General features: G+C 35.6%; 1 protein-coding gene across 9 annotated transcripts in view; it reads left to right on the top strand.

Annotated features, from left to right (window-relative positions):
- PPP1R12A (protein phosphatase 1 regulatory subunit 12A) overlaps positions 1–18,894 on the top strand; it is a 117,518-nt gene that overhangs the window by 84,314 nt on the left and 14,310 nt on the right. For 8 of the 9 annotated variants that reach the window (XM_062613829.1, XM_062613832.1, XM_062613825.1 and 5 more), the window contains 10 exons: positions 227–321; positions 3,164–3,286; positions 5,105–5,266; positions 5,707–5,883; positions 8,302–8,392; positions 9,630–9,827; positions 10,007–10,172; positions 12,245–12,363; positions 13,100–13,162; positions 18,153–18,169. In XM_062613829.1, the coding sequence (XP_062469813.1) occupies positions 227–321; positions 3,164–3,286; positions 5,105–5,266; positions 5,707–5,883; positions 8,302–8,392; positions 9,630–9,827; positions 10,007–10,172; positions 12,245–12,363; positions 13,100–13,162; positions 18,153–18,169 (1,211 nt within the window). The remainder of the gene's footprint in view (positions 1–226; positions 322–3,163; positions 3,287–5,104; positions 5,267–5,706; positions 5,884–8,301; positions 8,393–9,629; positions 9,828–10,006; positions 10,173–12,244; positions 12,364–13,099; positions 13,163–18,152; positions 18,170–18,894) is intronic. The other variant, XM_062613831.1, reaches the window with a different exon arrangement.

Below are 18,894 nucleotides of genomic sequence, written 5' to 3'. Positions count from 1 at the left end.
ACTGTACTGCAGCAAAGCAGGAAAGAAAAGAAATAGAGTCATTTGCCTCACTAGAATGAAAATGTGAATAGTTTCCTTTTCCTGATGTAGGCCTTATGACATTTAATTAAAGCTTAAAAATCACTAGCATCATCAAGTCACAATAAATACAGCTGAAGTTGTCATGATGATTTTCCAGCCAGCAGCAGTATAATCAGTAGCACTTAATAAAAAACGTGTGTTTCAGGAGAAAGATGGAAAAGGAGCTCGACTTGCATATGTTGCACCTACAATACCAAGACGACTGGCCAGTACCTCTGACATTGATGAGAAAGAGAACAGGTGACTGAAGTTACAATTTCTGTTAAATATAAAATTGCTTGATTTTAGAGTGGCTGACAAACTTACAGATTTTAAGAAAATGCTAAATTATAGCATTATCCTTCTCTATAGGTTTTGCTAATCTATATGGTAATCCAATTCCTGAAGGTTTTTGATATTGTAGATTGTAATAACCCTTTTTAAAATCAGTGTTATTTTATGACAAGAGGAGAACTGGGCAATGAGTGTTGTCATCTTAGGGGAGAAAACAGATAAAATCCAAAGTATGTAGTTGTAAGCTTTAAGCTACTGGAAGGTGCTAAAGGCATTTTACTGCTTTGACTTGAGCCTTAGAGTGCTGGTCTCCACTGTTACATTTGATAATAATAAAACGTGGTGTTTCTTACAGTTTTTTCTTAAAACTATATTGGGCAGCAACAATGATTTACAAAAGTCAGAAGTTACTAAAGCATTTTTTATTGTTTATATGTTGACTTTTCATCTTCATTTGGAGATTTTTACTTTCTTTGCTGATACTTCTTCTGTAGCTTTCAGTATAAAAGAAACAGAAGGTTTAGGTGCATAGGCTTGTTACCTATTAGTATTTGGGCTACTTCCATGGCATATTTACGTTGTCGGAAACGTCTAATTTTTCACCTCTCTCCTTTACTACAGTTCTACTTGGACATTTTTTTGAGTTAAGATAAAATACATAATGCAAAACTTAGAATTCTCCCTAATGTCTTATTTTTGTTGGATCAAATCTAGATAGCTGAATGTTGAATGATGTGAACTGAAAATACTCTCATTGCTCAAAATGTACTGTTATAATCATTGTCTGTAAGACTGATAAATCTTCTGTCTGAAGAGGAGATTCTTTGTTGCTGCTCTTGAGAATGGTTCATTTCAGCACAAACACAAGATAAATACTGTTTTTTCTTATGCTTGCAGGATACTGCTGCTGAAGTTCAGTCCCTGGGTGACAAATTCTTTTGGAAACAGGGATATTCTAGCTCTCACGCTCCCCTAAGTAGCATCTCTCGTGTTGCTTCACCAGATTTCTTTAGTTTGCATGTCTGTAACAGGACAGTTTGGAGTTTCGTTTGTGCTTATCATTCTCTGGAGTACTGTATTCTTTAAGGCTGAGTTTGTCAGTTGGGGTTTGCTTATAAGAGACATTATCATTATTCCAGTTTTTATTCTTTTGAGATCTTCTCAGAAACTCTTGTTGTCTACAAGTGTCTTAACCAGGTGATACGTTAAGATTGGGATAAATATTTCATTGCGGTTTTATTTCTTAGAAGCTGTTATTGTTTGTAACAAAGGGATTAAATTTTGCCTCAGTGTTGAGGTTTGTGTCCTTCATGTGCCTGTCTTAACCATTCACAGACACAGTTCCAAAACTAGATATCAGCGATAGTAAGTTTTTCCTCATATGCATTGGGTGAACTTGGGTCATCAGTCTCATTAGTCCCAGTGCTGACCAAACAGTCAACATGAGAACTTTCTGTATTCTTTGGTGAACCAGAGATGAAGCCTGCTTTAGGCCCGCCTGTTTAGGCACCAGCACTGTGCCTAGTGTGTGATATGGCAGACAACCCAGCTTACTTGCCTGAAGCCATAAGAGTTCTTTGACATTTAGCCTGACCTTCTTTACATGTAGAATTTAGCCATCTGCCTTTCAGGTGCCTTAATAAATTATTGAGGTTTCTGCCTTTGTCCCAGATCTTTGTCCTTGTTACTCAGATGCTGCGTTCTTGTTCTCCCTGTCTGAACACCTGCTTGTCTAGCTTATCGATGATGTAGTGTAATGCAGGTGACATCCCACTGTGAGTAATGGACATCCAGGATGAATCCTGGCAGGGTTTTTAGGTTAACAAATCTCAAGACTTCCAGCCTCAGTCGAGTAGCCAGTGCTACAGCAAAAGTGCTGAAGTATGTAGTGTCCTGGCAAAGTGAAACTTTCAGTAATTATCAAAAACTTGGCATACAGCAGGACCTTTCAAAGGCAGATCACATCTCTGAATTCTTTTTCTTTGGTGGTAAGACATGGGTGGAAAAGGCATTTTGGTGTACAAACACATTGGCCTGTGTTTGATCATTTTCTAAGGTCATTTCCAACTGCAGCAAAAAGTGCTAGCATAAATTCTTGTGCAAAAATAGGTACATTCTGAAGGCCATAGGTGTCTGAACATAAAATACATCTTTACAAAACATTGTTTTATTTTTCCCTTGCACACCTGGCTGCCTTTTAGGTATAGTTTTGTGAAAGACTTTTTTTTGTTCTGTCTGAACTTTAGTTTAAATGTTGAGCTGACATTTTTATTAGAATTCAGGGTTTTTTCATCTCATTTTTCAAGGTGGTTTTTCTAAGTAGACTTTTGCAAGGTTATTTCTTTCTGCTATAAACTGCAACAGCAGGCTGGAAATTCCTTATGACTAAAGTAATGTCAGCTAATGATACGTGGCAGGCCACTCAGGAATGGCTACTGCAGGCCTGTTTATACTGGTCTACAGTATCATGCGTTCGAAAGGCTAGTCAGCTGTTGAACTTTTTATAACATCAAAGAGTGACAAAGCCCATGAAATCAATTTGTAACTGATGATGATTATGTCCTCTTTAGTGGTTTTTCTTTTAATGCTAGTTTTCTGTTATATTTCTGACAGTGTTAGCATGACTGTAATATTTTTCCATAGGATCTTGGAAATTATTGTCCATAAAGATCATTTTATTCGTGTTCCACATGATTCTGTTTAAGTGTGTTATCCAGGGTTTTAATACTTAATGTGAAATGCCTTTTCAGCTCACATCAAGAATAGCCTTCTTTAATACGAATTTGCTAAACTAAAATCTTTTTTACAGGGACTTGTCTGCTAGCTCAATACGTGGTGGCAGTTCCTACACCAGGAGAAAATGGGAGGAAGATGTCAAGAAAAACAGTTTGAATGAAGGTCCTACATCATTAAACACAAGTTATCAAAGAAGGTGTGGGATTTTCTCTTAGCTGCTTTTTTTTTTAATCAAAATAAGCTTACAAATTATAAAAAGAAAACAGTAAATGAAGTGCTGAAATCACTTCATAAGGGCAGTTTGAAATTGAGTGCTGACATGTTGAAATGTTGTTAATAATTTAAAAGTACGTACTTATGCTGATGCAGTGCTCTGCTGATTTAAAAGCTACACCATTTTTACTAAGACTGTTGCAGCATCTGCTATATAATTAAAATTATATGCTTTCTTTTTCCGGTTGTTTATTTCAGTTTGAGGTTCATTTGACTCTTTCCAGGTTAGTTCAGTAACCAAAGATAGCTACTTTATATGTCGGAATGCAAATAATTCTGCTTGGTATTTGAAAAGAAAAGGGGGAAAATATTGTCTCTGTTGACTTCAGGTTTTTGCATGACCATTATCGGAGGTCTTGCGCTGCTCTCCATAGTGACAGATTATAGCCATCCCTATGGTGAATATTAGCATCCTAGAATGCAAATGTAAAACTAACTTGAATACAGACTAAATGAAATTAATTTTCAGTCGTGCACAATTCCTGTCTTGCAGGATTTTCGCAGAAGGAATCCTATCCTGCAGATACAGAGATGATTGACTTTACTCCATTGTGTAGTTTCATTGTAGCTATTTGAGTAAAGTTGTTCATTGGAATTAGTGGAGCAATGAATACCTAAATTGAATAGATCAAAAGAAAAGATTCGGGTAGCTAAGCTGCATATTGATATGTACTGCTGATGTACATGCTACTTGATATTCATTTAGTCTTGACATTGATGTTGTCAGTGACATGTAGACAGGCTGTTTCATACACAGCATAATACGTCTTACATCTTTGTTAACCTCCTATCTTAAAAAAACCCTCAATTTCCTAACTTTAGGTTTAGGAAAGATAATGCACAGATTTCCAGTTCTGGATGGAAAATTATCAGTAGTTGGTGTATGAGAGCAATCTTTGCATGTTAGCTTTAATCAGTATTTATGCTCCAGTCTTCAAACAAAGTGTACTCATCACTTTTAATGGCATGTGGTGCTTTAACAGAATATTTCCTTAGTTGTTCTTGTACAGTTATTTTTTCTTTGTCATTATAGAATTGATAGTAATAGAAAAAAATTATCAACTGCAGAATGAGAAAGAAGCATCTTTCCTTAAATCTTTTGCAGTTGGTAATATGATGTTATGTCTGTCCTAACTGTGATTCTGAGATTCAGTTATGGGAAAACATCCTGACTTGGTAATATAAAATTTGTTCAGGAGGAATCAATGGATAAAAATGTGGAAACCACTGTATCTTTTTTACAACTTGAAAAGCAAGGGAAAAGCTTGAGTGGGAGGTTAATCTCTCTGGGGATGATTAAAAAAAAAACAGTACATTTAATTGGTTGAAAATTATAAGAGGAGTGATATTGACGACATTTCTGACAAGCTGTGGAGTAAAATTCTGCATTTTCTGAGGTATTCAGTGTGGGTGAAACAGCGGTTTAAAAATGGGATATTGGGGTTCAGTAGATGTGATTAAGACAGTCATACACAAACCAGTGAGACTCTTTTATCTTCTCTTTGTATGGAGAAATGGTCAGGACTAAGGCATACTTCTGCTGCCCTCTGATGTCATAAATTAGAAGTCCTAGTCAAGGAAATAGTGAAGAAAATAGCTCTTTTGCCTCAGAATTTTCTGAGACTCAACAGAGACACAAGAATGCATAGGCAGGAGTTTGTTGGATAATTCACAGCTTTGTGATATTTTAATGAGCAAAGATACTTAATACAAATGCATCCATTGTACATGTCTCCTTCAGTGGCTCCTTTGGTAGAAGACAAGATGATTTGATTAGTTCTAATGTTCCAAGTACTGCATCAACAGTTACCTCTTCTGCTGGTCTTCAGAAAACACTGCCCGCCAGCGCAAACACTACTACAAAGAGTACAACGGGTTCTACATCAGGAGGTGTACAAAGCAGGTAATAGCACCAGCACACTTCTTGTCTTCTTTTTTGTCAGGTCTGTTGTGTGCTTATGTTTGTGCATGCGTTCTTGTTTAGTAGATCCTGGGGCTCTGGATTTTTTCACTTTCCTGCTAAATTTGCTTTGATTTTATACAATTTGGCTCAAAAATTGTGAATGGCTTTCTACTGTAAAGTGACTGTCATATTGGTATGAAAGATTAAACCGAATGTTAGAAGGGTGCAAAGAATAAAAGTTCCATTATTGCGAACTGCTAATTCTTCATGGTTTCAATTTAACAGCTCAAGTTGAGCTTTCATAGTAGAGACATTTCTCAGTTTGCTTTTAAAAAAAATCCATCCCTCAATTTACATGTTATTAGTTGTTTAGTAAAGTGCTTTCATTGTTTAGCTGTTTCCTTTTCTCTTTTTTTGTGTTGCTGCTTGTTATGCTGTAGTACCTCAAATCGTTTGTGGGCTGAGGATAGTACTGAGAAAGAAAAGGACAGTGTTCCTACAGCAGTGACCGTTCCTGTTGCACCATCTGTTGTAAATGCTACAGCTACTACCACAGCCATGACTACAGCTACTTCTGGCACTGTGTCCTCAACATCAGAGGTCAGGGAGAGACGGAGGTGTGTAAAGGTCCTAAGAGTAATGTTGCTCTTACACAAAAATTTTCTTCTTTTCTTATTTCAAGGAATGTGTTGGATACCACAAATTTGGATAGTGCAGTATGTAAAGCAGTCTTATTTGCTTGCTGTGTACTGAAACAACTAGCAATGTGCCTCAATTTATGTAAGAGCTTAGTACTGTAGAGACCATTCATGTATTTTTTTGGCTGGCCTTAGGTTCTCGTCTGGTATATGGTACTTTCATATTTGTATTTCTGTAATGGATTAAATGAGTCCTCCTAAATATACCCATAATGGAACTGTATAAAAACATGGAATTAAAACTAAGAAAATCAATAATCGATTACTTACTACAAGTACGTTGCTGCTGATTGAGCTCCTGTGCCACAGGCAGTATGCTAATATGGTACAATGAAGCATTTTTTCAGTCATCTTGTCTGCCTGGCACTACTGATAAAGGAGTATTGAACCCAACACATTCTGTTTATTTCATTGCATCATTTAGGCTCTCTTTTACTTGAAACATAATATGCAGTTGTAAATGCAATGGTTTCAGAGCTGTTCAGTATGAAGAATGAGTAAGAAGATGGTATAAATGTTATTCTAAAAATACAGTGTTTTTCGTGTTACATTGAGGATGAATTAAGATTGGTGCATATTTATGTTTCTGTAAAGAGTTCTTACCTGTTATTTATGGAAGCAAAAGTTGCTAATTCCTGTTAACTTTCCTTGGGTTTTTCTTTCTCTGGATATTTATAAATGTTTATCCTTTAATCCTCCTGCTGAAATGCAAGATCTCTGTGCTTCTTCTGTAGTAGTTTTGAAATGCAGCTTCTGCATCTGTACCAAATTTGTGCATCTCTGTATGTTCACAAAGATAATGAAGCTGTTCATGGGTACAGAAGAAACCTGCATTCCTTTGGTTGACTTAAGACAGCAATAACTTTTAAACATTTCTCATAACTTTAGGCCTATTTGGGATAGTGTTTTCCATAGTCTTCATACCCAAAACTGAGATGAAATAAATTCTCTGAAATGAGGATTATTTTTTAGTTCTCTGCCATGATTCAGGAGGTGCCCACACATGCTTCCAACCCATCTCAGTAACAACCATAGTTGGAACCAGCATTTTCCGTAGCAATATTTGGCTGAACCCAACACATCAAAAGCAAAATCAGCAAAACACATCTTTTATTTCAGAAGTGGTCCATATTTTGAAATGCAAATGCTGTTTCAGTTTCAGATGAGCTAGAAAAGCAAGAAATTTAGAATTAAGGCTTTTGCTGTCTTGTTTGCTCTCACTAGTGTGTGTATACTAATGCTCATAAACTATATATGTTTTATATATCAGCAGTTGGCCTGAAATGCCTTGTTTTCATCTGGCTCTGGGATGATCATGTCATATACTATTACAGATGCATTCTTGATGGAGTATAAAATACCCATTAAACCTGAGAAATCAGCAAAACTGAAATAATTACTGCAATGCACATGAAAGATAGTGCTCTAAGTATCAGCACTTGCATATCTATCTGTATCTATACAGATATATATATGTGTGTGTATCTTTGTATGTTTATATGCAAATGAAAAGCTTCTTTATATATGAAATATTATATGCTAAGTATTTTCCTTAGAAATTAAGTTGGTTAATCCATATTGACAGATTGAAACTGTGTATTTAGAAAGTATATTTGAAATAGTACTTCAAAGAATATTTGAAAAGTAAAGACAAACTACTTTTAGTAATGAAGCTATGATTGTATATAGTGGTGCATCCTTTTGGAATAGTTTGAGAAGCTATATTCTTTATCTCATTTTTAATATTGGTTTAGAGACCTTATATGTCTACTCTAGTAGCCTTTTGGCTTTGATTATAGTTACCTGCTTATTTGGGGGGGGGGGGGGGTGTATGAGGATTTATTCTTAAACACAGTTTTTTCAAGGCATGGATGATTCATGTAAAAATATGGTAACCACCTCCTCAAGGACTTTTAATCTCTGATACAACAGCTATAATTAGATTTTTTTGTCATTAGCAATACATTTTGTTTTTTCTAAATGCCTAGAAGTTTAGTTGCACACACATTTTATGTATAAATCTGTAATTGACTCTGAGGTCTCATACCGCTGTGTTAGTAGACTACTGAAATACCAAAAAACCTTAGGTTATATTTAGAGGAAATGGTAAAAAGTAACCTAATTAAGTAGGAAAAACAAGATGTATTTTAATTGAGTTCTAAGGCTGCAATCTTGATGAATAAGTGATTATGATATGGATGTAATCTGGTTTATATAAAGATTTTCTTCTAACTGCTTTGGTTTTCAGTCACATTGTGTTGTGGTTTTTTTCTGACCATTTAATACATTTGTACAAAAGTTATTGTTTGCCAATTTTGTCTGTAATTAACTCTTTAGATCATACCTCACTCCAGTACGGGATGAAGAATCAGAGTCCCAAAGAAAAGCTAGATCCAGGCAAGCAAGACAGTCTAGAAGATCTACGCAGGTACAGTTTCATTGAAGCTTCCACATTTATGGAATCATCCCTGTGTAGCTCCCTGAATACAGTGAAGTACTAATTTCCCAGTAAAGCTCCAAATAAACTGATGGGTCTTCCTGGTATAAAACAGCTTGTCCCAGATAAAATAAAGCCTCTTTGGCCTCTTTTTTCCCCTTTTCTTTCCTGCAAGCTTTATGACGTTTGTTGTGTACTGAAAGTTGCTTTTTCTAATCACTGAAGAGTCATTTAATACAAATTTGAAAGCACAGGCTCCTCCACTAAAAGAAAGATTTTGGTTGCATGGTGGTTAAAATGGCTTACTTGAGTAATCGTATCTTGATGTTACATAGATGTTTAACACTTCAGTTTTTTAAGAACTAACAGCTCTATGCTTCTGACTGAAGACTTAATACTCGAGAAATAGGTTTAGCATACTTTATGTACTTCCATTTCTCAGTCTTTTTTTCTGTATGTGGACTAATAAAGATAATGTGATTGAGCTGACCAGTATATGGCTAGCTAGTAAGATCCATGACATAAAAAAATACATTCAACCTAGTTTCTATGGACATGGAGGAGTACTAAGGAAGAGGGTTTTTTTACTTGCTAGTAATATAGAATCTCACAGCATGCCTCCTTTCAGCCTTTCTTTCTTAGTTTACGTACTGATACATTTGGTTGCTCTTTCCAGTGTCTGTCAGATCTACCTCACACTAATTGCCAGTGTAATCTTAACACAGGGGAGGATGTGAAAGTAGCAAAATCTCCAGATGGTACTTGAACGCTCTTTGAGCAGTGAAGCAATTACCAACCGCTGTCCTCTGGAGCATCTTTACCCTTCTCTTCTTGTGTCTGCTGACAAATTGAGAATAATCAGCACATAGTCCCAGATGAAACAGCACAAAAAAATACTCCAGCCATCCTCCTTATGGATGTTAAGGCCAAGTCTGTATCTCCATAGTTTACTGATGTTACTTTTAAATTTAAAAAACTAAGAATTGTGTTGCTGGAGAATCTGTGGGTAGACCACATTGCAGCAAACACTTGCTACTAATCAAAAAGAGGTGTTTGGCTCCAAGGCTCGAGAGAAAAACATACAGGTAGAACATACAGATAAAATTTATTTCCTTATTTTCTTAATATTCTTAAGCTGAATTTTGTCATTAAAATAGCAATCATCTACATTAATATGAGTGATACATTGAAACATTTGCTGAAATGCTGAAAACTGCTGTTTTCACAGGGTGTAACACTGACAGATCTTCAGGAAGCTGAAAAAACTATAGGAAGAAGTCGTCCCACACGAACCAGAGAACAGGAAAATGAAGAAAAAGAAAAAGAAGAGAAAGAAAAGCAAGACAAAGAAAAACAAGAAGAAAAGAAAGAATCTGAAACTAAAGATGATGATTATAGACAAAGATATTCCCGAACTGTTGAAGAGGTATTTTCATGATGAGTGTCCTTAGGTAGAGAAATCATATGAATCTTAACTCCCAAGTATGATGTTTTAATTTTGTTACTATTATAAGAATTACTTATCTAGGTAAATGTTTTAATATCCTATATTTTAATTATTTTTTGATCTTGGTAAATTAATTTTGACATTTTTCTGCCGAATAGCCATATCATCGCTATAGACCAAGTTCAACGTCTTCGTCATCAACCACCTCTTCGCTCTCCACCTCCACTAGCTCTCTTTCAACCTCAAGTCAACTAAACAGACCAAACAGCCTTATAGGTATAACTTCGGCCTATTCTCGAAGCGGAACAAAGGAAAGCGAGAGAGGTAGGAGTACTGTTTGTGAAGGGATATGTTTTTTTCTTTGGTTTAATTAACAAAGGGCAGCATATGCTTCTAGAGGTAATTCCAAATAGGGTGTGATATGTAAGACCACTGGGGATGTATCTTACTCCAAACTTTTACAAGAAATTCCAAAACTTGAACATAAAAAGGAAAATTATTTTCTGTACTTGGTGGTGTTTTGCAGCTGATTATTATGTGAATCTATGTTTTCCATTGATGCATCTTAGAAATGTCAAATATACTGCCATGGGTATCCACATAATGCTTTCATTTCTGCTTTAACACATCAACTATAATAAGATACCACATTTCAGAGTTTAAATACTTGCAGGTATTAAGGAGGAATTTTACTTGATGAAAAACTGAGGTTTTTTTCAGTCCTTCCATATTGGAGGATTGGAACAATGCTTTAATGCTTTAAGAACCTCAAGGTTTCATTAGCAGCTGAAAAAGAAGGGAAGAAGACGTTTCCAATGGTAGCTCAGAATATTTTATGGAACCATACTTTTAAGTACTTCCTGGATTCATGTAACCTTAAGCTGAGGATCAGATGTTTGACTCAGAGGTCAGAAATAAAGCTTTTCTTTGACGTCACAGAGATTTTGCTCTTACTGCAAATATGAATCGCATGCTATAATTCTCAGAGATGTTGTGCCTGATCACTTGCCTGTCAAAAGAAGACATTGTTGACAGGTAACTGTGATTTCCTGTACTGTCTCAGAGGCATGCCACAGTTGACATGACTGATTCAAGTCACTGATCAGTAACTTTAATACAATGACTGATTGAAATTTATAATTATGTTATACAGAGGATCAGATTAAATGATCCATTGAACAAATCTCCATAAACTACATAGAAGTATTGCAATATTCCCTAGACTTGTATTTTCTGAGGAAGTTACTGGAGCTAAACTTGAGGGATATGCTTCCTGATTTTTTTCCCCTCTGTGTCCTACTATGAACGGAAATTTGGATTAAGATTCTTCAGTAATGCATGCTTACTCTGGGAAACTCTTTCTAAGACTGCTCTTAGAAATTATTTTCATGGGTAAATATTAGCTACAGCAGGTTCTTTTTTTCAAATTGTGACTGTAGGAGGAGAAATACGTTACCATCTGAAAGCCCAGAGGTAAAACCATCATCTCTTTAATTGGAGAAGGTGTATGTGCACCAGGAATATTTGTGTTTCCTTCTTTTCTGTTTAAATCTTGCTTCACACTGAACAGTTTACTTACCTCTAAAGACTAGTGGTGCTAAAGTCACATTTTTAGTGATGCTTCTATGTGAACTCAAATCTGTGGTTTTCTTTAATAAAAGAACAGTGCACTGAATAGGCTGCATGATAATAGGCAAGTAACTGGCTTGAGCAAGTTTGGTTTTGGTTGTTTGGTTTATGGGGTGTTTTTCGTACAAATTACTTGTAAACATATAGGGAAACAAACACAATCCTGAGATACTGTGTTGGGCTTGAACTGCAATTGCATTTCTTTTAAAGAAAAGGGGAATCTGTAATATAGTATTAATGTAGTCAAGGGGATCCCATTTTATTCTTCCTTAGATCAGACTGGAGAGGACTGTAATGAAATGGGGGACTCTAAGGAGGATTTAACAGAATTTTTAAAGTTTTTGGGTTTTAGTATCCAATTCTTGATGCAAGCAAAAAAAGCCTTTGTTTGACATAGAATTGTGAAGAATTACCTTGTCTTATTTTGTACTTTTCTACATCTACTGACACAGATGTTTGAATTATTATATGACAGATTGGGAACGTGAATTTTAAGTACAATTTGTAGTGTATTACTGTCCCATTGAAACATTTTGTTGAGGTGGCTGAGTTGGAATTTGGATTTTGCAATTGATGTTCAAGAATTGGAACAATATTTATAGTATTATAGAGCTTTATTCTGAGGAATGTGTATTACAGCAAACCCTGTATGTAATGAGAAGCTCCTTAGCTACTTTATCTCAGGTCAAAAAAATGTTTGTAAACATTTTAAAGACTGAGAATTGTCTCAGTCATACTTAAATGAATAAGAAAGTTGTTATTAACAGAAGGGGGCAAAAAAGAGGAAGAAAAGGAAGAAGATAAGTCACAGCCTAAGTCTATAAGGGAAAGGAGGCGACCAAGAGAAAAACGACGATCTACAGGAGTTTCTTTTTGGACTCAAGATGTAAGTAAACAACTGCTACTGCTGATCTGTAGCCTTAGCTTGTAGTGATACGACATGTACAGTCTATTCTTAACATAGAGAATAGTTTAGGGTAATACAGCATATAATTAAGTATTCTGGAAAAACTGATGCTTGTTCAAGTTATATATTCTTTGTATCTATTTTGAAGCTTTTGGGAGCATAATCAAAATTAAGTCTAAGCTATGCTGATAATGCTGAAAAGTACTTTAGAATACTTTTATGTATTAACCATGGTTAACTATTATACTATTAACCATAACTTAATAGGAATTAATCATAATCTAAGGAAAAAATAATCATTGAATAACTCTTTTGTATTGCATGCATCCCAAAGCTGTACGAATGAGAATCATTTTCTGGCACATTACAGTTGTGTCAGAAATTGTACTTAAAATTGAAAGAACTGCTCTGTCAGATTAGAAGGGTTGGAGTTGATGGTTCAGCCAATTCCCTTTCCCTCTTCTTTGTCATGGAATCAGTATGAAATTTTGTAAAAGCAAGATTTTCATATGCCAGATGCAAAAGTCTGTTTCCTCTCTTTCTGGTACTGCAAACATGCACTTGTTCAAGAATTTTCACCATATATTCTCCGTATATTTGATTTGGGTGGAATTCTACTGCTCTTAGATTTTCTCATATTAAGTCTAGAATGCCTTAAAATCTCTGTAAGCTTTCAACAGTTCAGTTGTTTTTCCTCTCCCACCTCTTTTACCAGAGTGAAAATGAACAGGAACACCAGTCTGATTCAGAAGAAGGAACAAATAAGAAAGAAACTCAGGTAATTTTAAAAAGATTATTACTTCATTAACTGTCTAACAGATATGTATTGATTGTAAAACTTTTGTTGCGGTTGCATTAAATTAAAAGAGTACCTACAGTAGGTAGGTAGGTATTCATAATTTGTGGCTACGGTTCAGTGCCATTTCTTTTGCAGGCTTTAATAACAAATTTTAACAAGTTAACAATGGCTAAAATGGATTTTTTTCTCTTCCATTCTGATTATATAGAAATAACATCCATAAAACATAGGTGAAATCTCCTGATGTGTAGGTCAGGGACATGTTCCAGCAAGTTACTGGAGGGCTGTCAGTTTCTATCTTGCACAAGTTTTTCTTCCATCTGCTCTGTTACTTTCAGATAAATTATGTTCAGTGATTTCTGCATACTAATTAAAACGTTTTAAAATTAACCCCAGTCAATAATGTAATTAGCATGAGAAGTTAATATAATGAAGCATAGAATGCTGAAGAGCACAATGTACCTGATTTCTCCGTTGAAGAAAATAGATTTCAGAACATCCTAATTCACCATTATTAGTCAGTGGATAACAGTACAATAGGCTTGATTTGATGGAGAAACTCCTTATAAACTGAGCGGTGTGTGACAGTGGGATGAAGAGGGATTTATAAGGGAAGTAATAACTTAAGCTGCACTATAAAATGGTATAGCAGGATGTATTTCTCTTGACCTAAACCCTGGAGTTACACATTATAGAATCAGCATCATTACTGAGGAATAAAACTTGAATGATATTTCTCTCCTTTTTGTAAAAGCTTCCATTAAACATTCCTTAAATACTTTAGTTAAGAGATTCATTCTGGTTTTGGTTTGCTCCACTTTTTATTTCTGTGTCACATTAACATGAATGCGTAGTCCTGTTTCCTTTCCTCCCACTAGTACATATCATTATCCTTAGATCTTTAATTACTCCTATTCTGTTCTGTAAAAATTCATTTCAGTAGAATGTCCATGTGGTGCTTCTGATTGAATTAGACTCATAAAACTACAGTGAAATAGTGATAAAACAGGCCCAACATTACTATTACAAGCTATAATTAAAAGGATGTGTGTTGGGGTGGGATGGTGAAGTGCAGAATTAGGCTGCCTAATCATGGCTTGGCTTACGAGTCAAAACATTCTCCTGGCTCTGTACTTCCCACAGAAGACTTTAGTAGTCTGGTTTCATTTTAAGTCAGTATAATATCACGTTTGAGTTCATGAAGAGTTCTGAAATAAATTGAAAGTGTCAACTGTCACTGTCACCTAGCTACATAAATTGATTTTGTTTTGTTGATATGAGCTGTTGTGTCAGCTGCAGAAAATACAAAACCAGACTGAAAGTGAATTAAATTTCAAAACAAGTATTTCATGTGGGTTTAAGTTTTCTTTTCAAGTTTTATCAAATCTAATACAGAATTTCCAGTATGGTGTCAAAATTGCAGAAAATGTCCTAACCTTGTAATTATTATAATTGTTAACTATGTCTTAAAAATCGTATATAATGATTTCATCATTTTCATATTTAGGTGTGGGGTTGTTTTTTCCTTTGCATACAGATGGTTTATCAGAGATTTAAAACATTTTGTAACTTTCATGTAACTTCCTCTCTTTGATAAACAACTATTTAGCATTTTATCAGTGATAAACTGAGCACTAATTATATTACTTTTGTCAGTGCAGTATATTGCCACCTTAGAAATAGAATAGTGGAATAGATCTTGAATATTCTGAGAGGAAGTTTGTTCCCAAATCCATGCAAAAAGTGTATTTTTACTGTTTTTTTAAATGCCTAAAGAAACGGCACTTTCTGTATTGTAGTTGTTAAATCTGCTTTCACTTTGACACAAATCTTAATTGCTTTATTGTAGAAATTCATTATTTGGTTACAAATCCTTCTCAGTTCTAGGAAAAGAAAAGGAAAGGTATGAAAAAACTAGAATTAAAGACAATCAGAAAGTAGTTATGTTTTTTCAGTTCTGGTGATTATTTGATGTACTGCTGTTTAGAAGACAGAAACACCAGATCTACTGAAATTCTCTGTTACTCCCTTATGTGGTGCTGCTGTTGTTTGTTTTTGCTTGGTGAAGCTACAAGCCAGAGGTAGATGGTGATAACTATAAAATTCCAAAGGCTTTGGCAGTAACTCAAGAATTTAAACTGAAGAGAGGAGGTCTTGGGTGCATGCTACAAAGAAAATTGAAGGACCTTAGACAAAATAAGGAGCCAAAAAATTCTTATTTTTATCTCAGAGGTCTCTGAAAGAACTGTTTTGTAAGATTTCAGTTTGTGCTTTCTTGTTCTTTGGTCCTTCAGAACTGCCTTTTTACTTCTTATCTGATCCTTTGTCCATAAAGGAGGGCAATTAAAGAGATGTCAGACTTTGCCTCCACTTTGACAGTTCGAGGTTCTAATGAAATTTTCTGTTGGCTTTTTAATATGAAGAGCTGAGAATTTCCTCAACTCACACAAAAACCACCATGTTACTTAAAGAAAATTGGTGTTCCTGCCAGAAGGATAGCCTTAGAAATAAGTTGTAGGATAGCCATTTAAAAATAAGGAAGTGAGAAGAGATTTTGGCAGCCGAAGGATTCTAAATAACAAAGTGTTTCCCTGAAACCTGGGTTTCAATATGACGTACTACAACTGTGATTACGTTGTAATTAAATGGGCTGAAACTTTGTTTTAGCTAGAGATACCAGATATGTGACTTCTGAAAGGTTAGAAGGGTTGGAAGTAATTGTTATTTCAGGTCATGTAGGTAAGGATATGTATGGTTTAGGTTTTTGTTACTGCATGTGTGCTGCTGCTTCGATGGTGGCTGCTCAGTCTACTCTGTTCTGTGACTGTGCAAAGAACATCCATGTTATGATTTGGATGCACAGGGATAGCTTTGCTGATATCATTTGTCCTCAGACAAGCTTTATGTAAAGTTTGTAAACTCACAGTCACACCTTTTTATAATTCTTTTTAGTTATATGTCAGAGATTGTGACTGAGCTGAACTGACAGAATCTGAAGGGGAAAGAGAGCAAACAGAGAAGAGTGCTACAAAAGTAAACCCTAAATATGTTTGTGAAAAGTGAGGGGAGCAAGAAGAGGCATGTGCTTGAGAGATGTGATGTTCTTTCAGTGAGGTACGGAGGCTGGATGATTCTTGAGCAGCAGGAGCAGGGCTTAACAGCTTTCAGGGAACAGAAGCCGCTGAAGTAGTTTTCTGAAGATTATGTTATCCTTGTCCAGCTTCCCAGGTTTCCAGCCTCAGCCAGGACAATGGGAATGGCCTGTGTCTGTGTTTTCCTACCTATAGCAATTACTGCTTTCTTACCTTACCCATTTGTTTGTTGTTCACTGTGTAGCTGGAAAATTTTGTTTCTAAGATGGTCTCTGTGTGACTTAATAACTTGCCTTTCCGTGTGGGAAGCTATAGTGCAGCAGGGGAATGGAGATCTGGGAGGTTTCACATTCCCACGGCGCCATGGGGAGTCCACTAGAAGGAAAGAAAAAACAGCCTTTAGAAAGCGTATTTGTTAAGAAATAATATAGGAATGGTTTACTTCTTTGTAGTGGCTGTCCTACATTGTAGGTGAACACTAAAAGGACCAGCTTAACATTTTTCTGCATACAGCATTCCTTAAAGGTAAAAAGAGAAACCTAAAGTTTTGACTGCGGACAAAGCTTCCTCTGTTTTGTTGAGGTGAGAAGGAAGCAGTGGAAAAGGGATTTCTGTAGATCTTTGATTGTATGGTGGAATTCTGTAATCTCACACTGATCTTACTCAGACATGCAATTATGCAAGATAAGGCTTATGCTTAGGTGGAATTTAATCTTCTTGTGGCCAGTAGCTTAAAAGATACTTACGTATAGGTGTGTGCCACCTGACTGTGATGTATGCTATGAAGTCTCTTAAGTTCTTGGCATTATTCATGCCCCTAACAGAAAATAACAATGTTTTATTAGGAGTGGTTAGTCTACAGCATGTACTTCTGATACCCTCTGTGTAGTAAATGCACTTCAAGGTGTCAAAGAGGAAATTGCATGTATTGTGGAGAATGTGGCTTTTTCCTCTATGCACGCTGAAAAAATAGCTTCCTTCTAAAAAGGGAAACCAAATAAAGCATACCACCCAACCAGCCAATACACCTCTGGGGATGGCTTCAGCCACTGCTAGGTAACACCGGAGTATATCCAGGTGATGATACATCAGTGGAGTTCCTTGACTAAAATGTCTTCATTCAAGACTGTTAATATGATTGGAATAAATGGTGAATCTGTGTTGACCACCCAGAGGGAAAAAAGGTTTGCATGACTGATGTAATTCTTAGAGGGCACTCCCTCTCTCTTAAGTCATCACTTTTAATTAAATTCTGCTTGTCAGATAAAGTGAGTGAACTTTGTGCCTATGGATTCACCTGGAATGAAAGTAATACAAAACATGAAATTATGCCACTCAATTTTAAGTCTAATAAGTACTTCCTTATGTTACTGGTATAGTAGCTTGTTTTCCATTGAGCTATGTTGAAACAATGATCTTGTAGCTTATTTTATATATTACTGTTTTGAGGTGAAGTCCTGATTCTGTTGACCTTTCAAAACGTTGCTAATGATAGAGAAGAGGAAAAAGAACAAGGGAATTCATAGAACACAGTTCTGATGCCTTCGATAACAGGCAGGCAAATTTCAGAATGCACCGACTGCTGAAATTACTAATGTTTAGGCCAGTCCAGACTTTTAGGGTATAATGTTAACATCCTTGTAAATCATATTTTAGCAATCTTTTGGCAGACACATTCTAGAACATATTTCTTTTCTGTTCCAGACATAACAATATTGAAGCTTGACAATGTTCAGATAATACGTACTGTTGGATAGTGTATGCATTTAACATAACTGTTTAGGCATATTTGTTCACATATTGTTATATATTTTATTTAATAAAATTTACTGACTTGATCCATTCATTTTCTCTCTTTCCACCCCTTGCCACCTCAGAGTGACAGCCTGTCAAGGTATGTGCAATTTAAATAAATTTAAAATTGTCACACTTTCTGTTCACATATTCCCATTTTAGGTTCCTCACGTACAACTACAGCTTAACCCCAGTAGTCAGCCAGGTTAATATTTAACCTTTGTATGAAATTGTATGGGAAAAATGTACAGTTGTAATGCTACAGTACTAAATATTTTTTATCATGTGTGGGTGGGCTGCTCCATTCTGGGGAATATACTGGACTCTCTATTAGTAGTGCACTGAAAGCGGGCTGAGCGTTCTGTAGAACACAGTGGATATAGGATGGTTCCCTGCAGATTTTTCAGTATGAAGTCAGATTTTGCAGTGAAGATAAGAGGATCTTGTTGCCCCTCTTTTAGAATACACTAATGAAAAGTTTGCAAGGAATCTCAAGAAAAGTGCTACACCCTCTGAATATCAGATTTCCTTAAGATACGTTAAAAGGCAATGCAGAAATATCAATCCTTAAAAAAAAAAAAAGTTTTGTTGTTAGACCTTTCAAATAATTTGATTTTATTATGTTCTGTCTGTGCTGAAAATCTGTTAAATATAACTGCTACAGCATACGATCAGTGAAGAGTAAACAGTGGACTTTGTTAATACTGGTTGTGATATAGTGATGAATAGGATAAGGACTTTGCTGAAGATTTGTTTCATAAACAACATCTGCTGAAATACTAGAATTCACAACAAAAGGTTTTGGAATCTCCTTGGTTTCTCTAA

This window comes from Pezoporus occidentalis, unplaced genomic scaffold (assembly GCF_034315485.1).
Source record: "Pezoporus occidentalis ecotype Australia unplaced genomic scaffold, CSIRO_AGI_Poc_V1 ctg17, whole genome shotgun sequence".
Lineage (NCBI taxonomy): Eukaryota > Metazoa > Chordata > Aves > Psittaciformes > Psittacidae > Pezoporus > Pezoporus occidentalis.
This window is presented reverse-complemented; position numbering and strand designations above follow the sequence as displayed.